This window comes from Phaseolus vulgaris, chromosome 7 (genome assembly GCF_051622355.1).
Source record: "Phaseolus vulgaris cultivar YP4 chromosome 7, ASM5162235v1, whole genome shotgun sequence".
NCBI lineage: Eukaryota > Viridiplantae > Streptophyta > Magnoliopsida > Fabales > Fabaceae > Phaseolus > Phaseolus vulgaris.
The window spans coordinates 4,626,750-4,639,318 of record NC_143504.1 but is presented as its reverse complement, the minus strand read 5'-3'; the positions used below and the strand labels follow the sequence as shown (position 1 = coordinate 4,639,318).

Genomic DNA, 12,569 nt, shown 5'->3' with positions numbered 1-12,569 from the left:
TAATGTTTATACTCATATAGCTAATTCAATTAAAAGTCTCGCAAGATTTTTTTGATTTCATAATATTATCAACTATTAAAAGTTGTTTTTTTTCTTTTACAAACAACTATGTCATGCTAACTTTTTATTGCGAATAAAAATATGGATGAGGAACGTTAATATCTTGATGAATATAAAAAAATATCTGTAAATATTAAATTTTAAAAAAAATTGATATAATTACTTTTTAGTAAAAAGATAAACACACAAAAAAAGTTTTGATTGACTTTAAAGAGATAAAATAAATATATTCTAAAATTATAAAAATCATATATATTAAATTAAATTAAATCATATATCTAAAATTAAATTCTATAAATTCAATGATAGACAAGAGTTTAGCTTTTAAGTTAAAAAGAAAGTTTTATTGAAAAAAAAAATATGATGTCAATTTTATAAAATCGGATTTTAATAAAAATTACATATTAATATTTAATTTTTACAAGGTTTAAAAAAATCTTAGTACGCAATATTTTAAGCATGTAAATACTTAATATTCGAATGTTAATTGTAACACAAATATCGGAGAAAGCTTCTCACGAAAAGAAAAAAAATATATATATATATACATATATATATATATATATGTATATATATATATATATGTATATATATATATGTGTATATATGTATGTATTCTAGGTGGGTAATTTATTCTGTTATGAGTGAATCTCTATGACTTCTTTCTTTTCTTTCCTATTCTCTTTTCTGCCATTGATAGAGGTTATATGGTGATAGATACAAATTCAATAGAAATGTCTCATATACCATTTTTTTTGTTGTAAGAAAATGGACTACTATTATAAAAATGCACATTTAATACATTTTTTTACTAACAAAGTGAATGAATAAAAATAGATTATTTAAGGAATGAAACAGATATAAAAAAGAGTTAACCCTTACATAAAACTAACATTTCATCATATGAAAATACTCACAAAAATGGCAAACTACCAAAAAAAAAATCACTTAAAATACCTGCAGAAAACCTATTATATATAGTATGATGCCTTAAAGATTTCATTTGATAATTAGGAGCTGAACATTATTTTTATACAATTATAAATTATATAAGTTTTTTAAAATATTTATTAATTATATATATATATATATATATGTGCGTGTTTTTATCTTTTCAGATGACATTCTCGGAAACAAACTCACTTTTCCAGACTCACGTTGACAAGTATTTTCGTCTCACTCACTCGGCTCAAGGTTGAAGGGTTTTGTATCGTCCAAATATGGATTAGTTAGATGTCGAGCTAGCCTAACTAGGGTGAGTCGAACATAAGCTCAAATCACAAAGTGACCATCACCTAGTGAAATTAATCAAAATTTCTAGAAATATTATAAACTAATTTCTTTCCCTCGTGATTATCATTAGTAGTGTCGTTAATTTGAATAAATATATCATGGAAATCAATTATTAATGTAAAAATTAATAGACTTTCATGTAATTTGTTTTTAGAGCATAATATCTCAATCTTCTTAATTGCACAAATTTTATAACATCTCTGACCATAAAGATAATATTCTAACTCCATTAATACGTTGATTTAATTATATAATATATTTGATTATATTACATCAATGTTCTGATTATATTAAAGAATAGTCTTATTTATATACATAATATTTAAATTTTAATAAGAGGATACTATAATATGTCACATTAAAACCTGAAAAAATCAGTGTCAAAAATCTAAGTCCATGAAAACTTATAAATAGATGGTCATCCACATAGTGTAAACTCAACTTATATTTGGCACAATACTCACTATACACATTGAATTTAAATTTAATGTTTTTATTGACTTGAGCGTTAGAGTATTTTCTGTGGGTGAAACCCTATCACCCCTTTGGATCCAGAATGCTTTTTTTGGATGATGAATTTTTGAATGTGAAATGCATATTTTGAATTACGGATTGGTGGATCCGAAATTTTACCAGAAGTGCCAATCCGAAATTTTTCCAAATTCCATAATCCAGAATGAAAAAAAGTAAATACAAGTGCATTTTAGAGTTTTTAAAAAATAAAAGGGAGAGTTTAATTTTTGCATAATATTGTGAGGGTGCAGGAAGAAAAATGTAGGGTGCAGGAAGAAACTGCCCCAAATTATTAGGGTCATGTTAACACCATACATAATAAATATATACACATCACATACTAATAAATTAATATTTTTTTAATTAAAAATATTAGTATATTATTATAATGTTTTGTTAATTGTATGTATTTTACTTTTTGGGTATTAAAGAAATTTATTCAAATTTATTATTTTTATCGATAATTTTTTTTATTAAACATATAAGTCATGAAAAAATGGATACTACTTGAAAGGTGCAGTAAGTTAACGCGTAAAGAAATATTTGTGAAATATAAACCATGCTAATCGGAGGTTGAGAAAATTTAAATAAATTGAAATATAAAATGTAAAAGCTAAGAAGAGCATGAAAAGGTGTTTGCAAAATTTTTGATTTGAATGATTTACAAAGCTCTGTGAAACGATACCCCTTCATACTAGTACAAGTCTCTTATGATAACGACAAACAAACTAACTTTCTAGAAGCTAGTTTAACTAACTAACTAACTAACAAACAGGCACCAGACCTAAGTAACTGACTCTGCAACTCAATTTTTGTTATTCAACACAACACTGAACGATTTTCATGCATGCATGGCTTCTTCACCATTTTCAGAACTGTGGAAAGAAAAAGGAAGGGACAGTTTTATAGGTTTGATTACAATGGTCTCACCCTCTTTAATCCCTAACTTGTCAAACGAATATACTTCACATGGCACAGGGTCGTCCTTGACGGTAAAAGTGTAATGAACACTTCGGGGAAGAACATGTTTGTGAAACTTCTCCAACTCATACCTCAAATCTTCCAAAAGGGTAAGAGAATTAACCTCGATAGGTATCTTCTCAGTTCTGCCCTCGGGAACCACCATCACCTTCAACATCTTCCCCTTCTTCAGATCACCACCAATCAAAGCTCCTTCTTCTGATCGTTGACACACGTAAACATGTGACAGATTAAGCATCCCGCACGCTAGCATAGACATGCGGTCATACAATTCATAACCTACTTTAGTCACCACCACCATATCCTTCAGCTTCAGGATTCGAGGTCTCTTCTTTCTAAAATACATCTTCTTCAGCAGCAGAACGGTGTCGTCCAGATTCATTTGCATGGGGAGAGGCTTCCGCTTCGCATCCAAGCTTTTCACCGTGAACTTGACTTGGTTATAAGGCACCAGAAACTGCGGCACCGGCTCCTTCGCCGGAGCGTGCATCATCGACGATATAGACTCTTCTATCTCGTCTGGATTTTCTGAGAGCACCATCGATGGGTCCATAGTAAACGGCGTATTTTGTGCTCCTGGAATCGACGAGATCATCTCTTGCATCTCCTGGATATTTAGATTGGAGACGTTCCTAATCCACTGCGGAAGATCGTAGACCTTTTCATTTGGTTGAACCAAGAGTTGAACGCGAGAGAATTCAGAGATGTCAGAGTCGATGACCAAGGCTTCGTTTTGAAGAACTTCACCATTGAAGAGTAGCGTCTGTCGGTCAACGGGAATGTTCCTCGATTTCTTTATCCTTTCTTTGATTTCTTGGAACTTGTCGAACAACTCCACTCTACTACAGAACGCCGTTTTATCCTCCAACACGAAAGTCACATCCATGCCGCAACCAAAATCAACAAACTCTGAAAATGAAATGTGGGATTGCAGTTCAAAAGAAAGAATAATATCATATATACAAGCTCAAAGATTGCTCTGTGCCAAATTTACAGAAATGTTGTAATTTTTGTTAGTTCACAGAAGTAGTTAACTTTTAAAACAATTACACGGTTGGTAAGTCATTGCTTGCAAAAAACTGATTTTCAAAATGTTGTGTTAAACAATTTTTTTTTATTGAAGTCAACTTCTATTTTATTTTTTATTTTTTTATGCTTTTATGTTTTAAACAATGTAATTAATTTTTGAATTATATATTACTTTAATGAAACTGAAAACAATAGAAATAATTTTATATTTATTAGTTTATATCTATATATAAATAACCTATGTATGTATATAAAAGTTATGTATATGTATTAGTTTCATTTTTATAACAATAAGAGTTTTTATATATATTATTTTATATTTTTAAATGAATAACAGTAAATGAAGAAATAAAAAGTAATATAAGAAAATATTATTTTATATTTTTAAATTAAGAAAATAATTTAAGACAATAAAAATAATTATATTGTTTAAAAAATTAAAAAATTAAAAAACGAAAAATATACTTACAAGAACGATTTCAATAAATAAAAATTGAAAACGTCTCTACAAACATTGACTTTATCAAAAAATTTAAAAAAATAAAATTCATTTTCTGAACCCTAAACTCTAAAAAAAATTAAAATTCATTTTCTGAACCACGATTTCAATGTAATTATGAAAAAGAAATTGAAACATATGTATGAAAGCACAACTTTTAATTTGAAAAAAAAAAAACAGACGTCCTGATTATAAGTATAATTTCTTTATTTGAAAATTATGTTTACAAACACTATTTATTCAATTGTATAAAAAATATATATTTGGCTAAAAGGGAACGAAAATTACATTACTTTCCCCGTTGTTCTTTATTTTTGTATACATTTTCTTATAAGTTTTAGGCGAATTTGGTGCAAATAGTTTGTCACAGGAAACAGTTAGGATTGGAATATGTACATACGGGATATAATTTTATGGAGTTGATAATTTAATATTTTTAAAATTAAAAGTGTCATATAATACAATTTGTTTAAAATTTGTTAATTTAATGACTTTAGTTGGTACAATGTTGAGTTTATTTAATGAGTCAATTTTCCATAAAAGAATGGCTTAAAAAAACACAAAATTAAATCATGTATAATTATATGCATATATGTGAAAAATTAAAAAAAATCAAATTATATAAAACTTAATTTTTTAGATGGAAAATACAATACAAAGTACAACAAAAGAAGAATAAAATTAGAGATCACCAACGACAATATACATACTTCTATTGCTTAATGATAACCAATAAATGTTTATACTTTTATTACCTCAAACAAAATTGAAGAGAAATAATTGTGCATTAATATAATTAATTAGAATAATTACATATATTCTGGAAAATAAAAATCCAAAAAAAATATTATAGAAATACAAATCTGAAAATGTATTCTAGAAATCCAAAATCAGAATACATTTTGCCTTGCACTTTTATTTAAAAACTAAAAAAAGTATTTTTTTTTTCATTTCACATAATAAATTTGGATCTAGGATTCATTTCCAAATATCTGTTATGACAAAATATAATAGAGTTCAAAAGAAAGAAGAATATCATATATACAAGCTCAAAGGTATGTTTCAAGCACTTGGGTGTGAATATCCAATAGATGACTACAATACAAGGTATTATAATTTCTTTTAAGATTTTCTCACTTAATTTTAAATGTGTAGCATTTATATTATATTTTTTATAAATTTTGATTTGATAATTAAATCTTATAAAAAAATCATACTTTTTTCATTTTTTATTTTAATTTTTTATAACTTTAAAATTTAATTTAATTGTTAAAATATTATATTTTATAGTTAAAATTTAGGTAGTCTTATATAATTATATTAGATCTTATTATTAATTTTAAAATTTACACCATGATATACCAATATGTTGCAATATAGATTTTTTATAACAATTGAATCTTATAAAAGTTTTTATTTTTTTTATCCATTAGCTAACATGATTATCCAATAAAAAAAGCAAAAAGACAGATAATTTCTAAGTTTTTAACTCAAACGATTCTATAAATATAAGAACATCTCCAAATGTCTTAAAAGAATTTCTTTTCATAAAATCTTATTTTACTTTATCTACATCTCAGTATCGTTTTAAAACTGTCTTTCAGATTTTACTTGAATAATAAAATCTTTAAAAACATGTACTTTTATAACTACTATTTGTATTTTAAGATCAATTTAATTATTATGATTAAATATCTTTTGATCTCAAGACCTTCATTATGTTATATGACATGTTCAAATGAATTTTTTTATTAGATTTATGTATTAGATTTAACAGTCTAGTTAAAACTCATACATTAGAGATGCTCTAACAAATCATTCACCACCTCACAAAGTGGCTCAAAGACCCATCTATCCCGTTTCTTCATGTAAGCAACACCAGGAATCTTAAGTCTAAGAAAGCAACGCTAACCGTGATATACTACTCAGGAAGAGTGGAATGATAAATATTTCAGACACATCTACATTCAAGTCACAACTCTACTGTAACATGCCGAGATTTCATATAATCCCTCATTAAAATTGTGGCACAAAACCACCACCGAACATCCGATTGTAGTAAGATTGAGGCTTAAATACCTGACTTTGAAACAAAACAAAAAAGCAAATATCTAATGCGGTTTTCTTTAGCGTTCACTGTTTACAGGCTGTCAGAGAGCATGTTTAAACTCAGTAAACTTTGTTGTTTATGATTCCACGATTTCGTGGTTGAAATGAATAATTCTGCTTCTATCACCCCCTCCTCCCCCAACTCAATTTGCAGCTTTCCAACTTTAACTGTCACTTCGTGTTTCAGTTCAACTTCATAATTAAAACCAAATTTAGAACTTTATAATCAGCAGATGAGGCCACTGATGTAGCTATCTTCTGCGCTTTGATTCTTTCCGCATCTCTGCTACATAGCTCTCCATATTGGATTTCTCCCATAAGCGTTTGAGCACAAGATCTTCCTTTGTTGCTTCATCTATTAATAACAGGCACCAAATAAGAACCGTTAATATGCATACTAGTAGGTTAGGCCATGCTTGTAAAATCCAACACAAGTAACCAAAAAAACACACATAAGTCCCCAATGTCCATGGTGTCTAAAAGAAGAAATATTTACCTATATTTCTCCATCTATCGAGAGGAATACCAAGGGATCTGTGTGTCAGATAAGAAGCATCTTCCCAAGAATAAGAGTGCTTCTTCACTTTGTATCTCCAAATCCAGCAGGCAGACCACAATAGCAGCTGAATGGAAACAGAACTGATCAATAAATTTCACGCGCAAAAAAAATATTTCAAGGTTCACCACTATTCGTGGGAAAGAACTTCACAGATGTTACCTTGAATTAAAATAGAGCAATGAAAGATTCATTGTAGTAACTGCATTTTCTAGATAAAGATTCAACTCTAACCTTGCCTAAGGTATAAGGTAATAGAACAAAGCGGACACCAAGAAGTTTCCAAACAGAGGCCCTTTCAGTTCCAGTTATCTGCAGGTCGAGTTCATTGCTAAGGTCTTCCTCCACTTTCCTGCATGCATAGATTCCTCACATTGTGTACCAGAAGTAAAGAAATCGCAGTCAACAAAGCGCAATCTTACATATGACAGACAAACTGACTTAAAAAAGGAAATAAGAGTTTTCAAAGTGGAGAACCAAATTGAACAGGTAACTTGACCCTGGATATAGGTGCAACTGAAAAACTTAAAAGGAAATTACGTGTAACAACTATGGGTGGAATTTATATCAAGGCATGTAATTAAATCTCCAAGAATAGTATTCCTGCGAAAACTAAACGACATGTTTAGTTAAGCTTTAGTATCTTGATGAATGTTTTCAACAATCAAATATAAAAAAAAAAAAGGAGAAAGAAAGCTATTAGTTGGAATATATGATAACGTCCAACAATCCCATGGGAATGAAATCTAAGCAAAGTATGGAGAAGACAAATTCATAGGAATCAACTACGTATGGGAAATTTTTTAAAACTTATAACACACAAATATAATATTCCTGGGAATAATTTTGCAAAACTTGAAACAAATACAACAGACTCATACAGAATGAGAAAAATAGCATACTTGACCATGTTCTTCTGACTCTTCTTCTTGTTTGTAATCCCTCCACTGCGTTCAAGTTCCAATGCCCTTAGTTTGTTTTTATATGCAGGTGTCTTCTTGACCATGGCTACAGCCTATGCACAGAAAAATAGTGCAATGATCGTAAATGTCTAAATCTTCCAAAAGCACTTTGTACAAATAACAAACTAAGCAATTTGCACATAAGAAATGTCACATATATCCACCAAAGAAAATTGGCACAGCCCTGACCTATTTCAAATCTTATGCAAGCCTCTAAGACTGAAAATCATGGTAAAACATTTTAGTGGCAATGATATTGGATTCATATGACATGTATGGAACAGGAATTTTTCACCCTAAAACTTGGGACCGCAACCCTTGATTTCTTGACCTACTTACTTTCCTTGCTAAGAGATTTTCCAAAACCCTTAACAGCGTTGAGCTCAACTGGGCATAAGTCAGATAAGTACAATCTGTTTTTTGGTGCGTACAATGGCAGAAATGAGGTTCAAACCGAAAAACTACCCAAAGGTACTAGCACCATGCCGACCCTAGTGGGCTAGCTAAATACAATCTTTAACACCACAGGTACAGCTCTTCAAACTTTAGCTAGCCAATTAGAGAATTGTATAAAAGTACATTTTACATAAGCAAGTTCTACTATTCCTGAGTTAGACATTACACAATCGTATGGTACATTTTCACATAAGGGGAGTTTAACAATAAATCGTATGATATTCCATATATCACAATACCTGATTATACCTTGTTGATTGATTTAGATATTGAAAACCTGAAAGAATAATAAGAAGGCCAACCAACACAGCGCGAGGATCCTGGCAGGTAAAAAAGTACGTAAGTACTACAAAATGAGACTCACTTGCAGAAATCAATAATTTCTAATCAATTTTATCCAAAATTCATCACTGATTCAAATTGTAAACCAACAAATCTTACCGTTTTATGTCCATAGTATGCCCGATAGTAGCGCGCCGTATTAAAAAACACCTGAAATCAATCAATGAAAACACATACTTCAACAAACACTAAAAGGACAGAGATGAACAATTCAGGGATATTGACCCAAATTTTAAAAATAAACCAAAGTTTCTGTAAAAGTCTAAACACCTCTTCTGGATGCTCAATTGCATAATCATATTGTTCGCGCGTGGCCTCATCCTTCAAAATCTGTAAAGTTGTGTAACTTTCATTACCATCAGAACCAATATCTCACCAAATGCAGAACAGTGTGTTCAATTTTCAATTCACTCAACATTGCACAATGTTAAATCTTATCAAATACACACTCCTACATCCAAATCATTGAACAAAAAGTAGCTAGAAAACCAAAGCACCTCATAAGCATTGGCGATTTTAACAAACAGCTTTCGCGATTCTGGATCAGGGTTCTTATCTGGATGACTGAATTAAACACGAAACCAAAGAGAAAGTAGATATTATTAGAGAGAGAGAGAGAGAGCGTCTTAAGGAGGAGAAACACGTACTGCTTCAAGGAGAGTTTGTAGTAAGCTTTCTTGATTTCGGAAGCATTGGCACTTTGAGAAACCCTGTGAATAAGAAGAGGAAGCGTTACGATAAGAATTAAAGTATTGGTTACAAACAATTGAAGGAAGGAAAGGAATGTTAGCTGACCCAAGCAGATCGTAGCAATCATCTTCGTCGCAGTAGATTGCGCGCGAAGGGGAAACGGTGGATAGAAGGAGGACCGCCACGAAGTACAGGATGGCGGTAGTGCGCCACCGGAGCGCTGCCGGCAGCGGATCCATGACGCCGAAAACGGTGAGGCTTTCTTTTCCTTCTGTTCCCTACTTTCTCTCTGTTGACCCAAACTCCACAAACGAATGCTCTCTTGCTACACTTCCCATCTAAATTCGGGTCTTCCATGCTCTGCGAATTAGTTTTTTTTTTTTAATGTTTTGACTATATTTAATTTAATTTTTATTTTTTAAGTTATTAATAAGAAAATGTTATTTTACAAACTCACCATTATTATAAGAACCTGACACAATATGATTTAAAAAAAATACTTTTACACCGAAATCACATCTAATTGATAATTTACTATAATATTATTTTAAATTAAAATAAATTAAATATAATTAAAATATTAATTTATTTGATTATTAAGTAAATGTTCTTTAGTATGATGTCAATCTTGCAAAATTACTATATCTCTTTATCTGATTTATCTGTAATCTACATTCCAGTAAAAAAAATATTTCTTTTTTTAATTGTATTCTAGTCTAAGATTATCAATTTACTAAAATTCTTAAAAATAATATATTTTATAAATATAAAATAAATAAAAAATATTACTTTAAATGCATATTAAACATCATCAATTTATAATTATGATTTGATTAATACAATTTTAAAATTAATTTATTTAAATAAATATTTTTGAATTACAATTTAGTGTAGAATTATTAATCATTATAAAAGTAATTCAATTAATAAATTTAAATATAATAACATTAGAAACTAATAATTTACTTTTAATGTATTGTTTTTATATTAAAATTAAAATTTTGAATAACTGCAATATAATTTATTTTAATATATCATGGATAATGATTCTATATTTAACAAATAATTAATACAATTTTAAATTATTATTTTTTGTATTTTAAAATCTATCTGAGTATAATATATTAAAAACATATGTTATATTAAAATTAGCTCATCTATCACGTGTAGCATATAAACAATAGAACAAAAAGAAAGCCAAAATTATAACTAAAAAGCATGAATATATTTAAAACTTAACTAAATTACTTAAACTAGTTGATAGTTAGTGTGTTAATACTATTATATATTTTTTATTAAAATATGAGTTTACCATTAATTATATAAATTTAAACAAATATAAAATTTGGGGTAAAATTAAAATTTGGGTTGTGTTGAATGTCAAATAGAATAGTGATTTTGGTAATGTACTGGTATGGGCAGACCGAGACACGTGCCACCTTGACCGAGACACATGCCATCCTGATCGAGACACGTGCCATTCTGATCGAGACACGTGGAATCGGTCAAGATCTCGGAAACTTGGCTGAGACTCTAGAAATCATCACGGTCGGCCTGACCAGCCGACCCATACACCCATTAACACTTAAGCCAAGGTCAGTGAAGTTAATCCATCATTAAGGATTAGGTAATGCAACCCTAAGTGAAATTCACTCCACTAATCAGGCCCAATAAGGTAAGCCCATTAAAATAATATAAATAACACACATCACAAGGAAAAATGTACATCATTTATTACTGTACACTTACCTGAGTATCTATCACCCGCTTTACTGATTTGGGCGTCCGAGTGCCTTCCACAGGTACCCCCATCCGGTGTTCACCCGAGACCGAGAGCCGAAGGAGAAGCACGAAGACAAGAAGAACCTCAGTTTATCACCCAGCAACTTGCCCGATCGAAGAAAGGAGACGAAGACTTTAATAGTTCTCTAGGTCTCATCTCCCTAACAATAATAGGTAAGTTTATGTTCCATATACAATCTGATCACAATACAATCTGGTCACAATGATAGAAGCTTGTTTTTTTATATTTCATAATAAAAAAATATGTATTATCAATTACTTAGTGATTGAATTATATGATGAAAATTAATGGAAGTTGCAGGATAATTGAGTAATACCAACTATAAACATACTTTGATCTACATTAAAAATGCGAACTTTAATTTATGATTTTTATATTATATTACTAAAATCTAGATGTTTACATAAATATCAAGAATTATATCATATAATGTTAGTCATGCTTATACACCTGTTCATTTTATTGTTGTATATAATTTTGAGATTGCACATTCTCAAACTCCACACTCTTGGTTCTTTTTTCCTTTTCAAAAGACAAATATATAATAAATACATTTTAGAATCTGGAATGGAATTTTTTAGACAACTTTATAATTTCATTTTCTTATGGACTTGCAAAATACAAAACCCTACTTTTCATGAGCTTCTAAATGGCAGCCCACAAATGTGGCCCAAATATACCTCAGTCCAAATTGTGCAATAAGACACAGCCCCTTTACACTGTTTTTTTCCTGCACCTCCAGTTCTTCTGGCACACCATACAAAATATGAAAAAACTTTTTTATCCTTTTTACTTGTGTCACTTCTATATTTTAGATTACATAATTCAAAATGATATTTTAAATTATATAATTTGAAAGTTTGAATTTGCTAGTAGTTTCCGGATTATGTAATCTGCACACGCATTTGAAAAAAGACTTCTAAATTACATAATTCGAAAGTTAGAAAAATTTTCAGATTATATAATCTAGAAACTAATCATATATTTTAAAAAAAACTTCTGAATTATGTAATCTAAAAACTAATTACAAATTTAAAAAATGACTTAAAAAATGACTTACAAATTACATAATATAAAATATTACATAAAAATTTTAAAAAATATGAAAATTTATGGAGATAGAAAAAAAAAACGAAGATTCAAGAAGAAACGGTCCCCTTTTAAGCAAAGACGTGGAGTTAAGACTTAATCATGCAGCCATTCTCGAGGGCTGGGAAATAAATGCAACCATTATTTTCTCACCATATTTTTATTTTATTTGTTTAATTTCTCCAG

The 12,569-nt window shown here is 29.4% G+C and overlaps 2 protein-coding genes across 2 annotated transcripts; both read right to left on the bottom strand.

Annotated features, from left to right (window-relative positions):
* Positions 1-2,707: 2,707 nt before the first annotated feature.
* Positions 2,708-3,733, bottom strand: LOC137827986 (uncharacterized). The gene has a single exon (XM_068634372.2). The coding sequence runs from the start codon at positions 3,731-3,733 to the stop codon at positions 2,708-2,710; it is 1,026 nt and encodes a 341-aa protein (XP_068490473.2).
* Positions 3,734-6,356: 2,623 nt separating this feature from the next.
* Positions 6,357-9,859, bottom strand: LOC137828450 (Chaperone DnaJ-domain superfamily protein). Its single transcript, XM_068635038.1, has 10 exons — positions 9,596-9,859; positions 9,448-9,510; positions 9,298-9,364; positions 9,071-9,130; positions 8,900-8,950; positions 8,698-8,778; positions 7,943-8,055; positions 7,275-7,392; positions 6,981-7,107; positions 6,357-6,839 (listed from the first exon to the last, which is right to left on the bottom strand). Exons 1-10 carry the CDS (start codon positions 9,727-9,729, stop codon positions 6,736-6,738), a joined length of 918 nt encoding a protein of 305 aa, XP_068491139.1. The 5' UTR covers positions 9,730-9,859; the 3' UTR covers positions 6,357-6,735.
* Positions 9,860-12,569: the final 2,710 nt, after the last annotated feature.

Bases quoted from the DNA above. Each gene is read 5' to 3' on its own strand.
- LOC137827986 (XM_068634372.2), bottom strand. From the start codon at position 3,733: ATGGATGTGACTTTCGTGTTGGAGGATAAAACGGCGTTCTGTAGTAGA.
- LOC137828450 (XM_068635038.1), bottom strand. From the start codon at position 9,729: ATGGATCCGCTGCCGGCAGCGCTCCGGTGGCGCACTACCGCCATCCTG. The intron at 9,511-9,595 runs GTCAGCTAACAT...TCTTATTCACAG, and splicing joins GATTGCTACGATCTGCTTGG to GGTTTCTCAAAGTGCCAATG. The intron at 8,951-9,070 runs GTGTTTAGACTT...GATTGATTTCAG, and splicing joins CAATTGAGCATCCAGAAGAG to GTGTTTTTTAATACGGCGCG.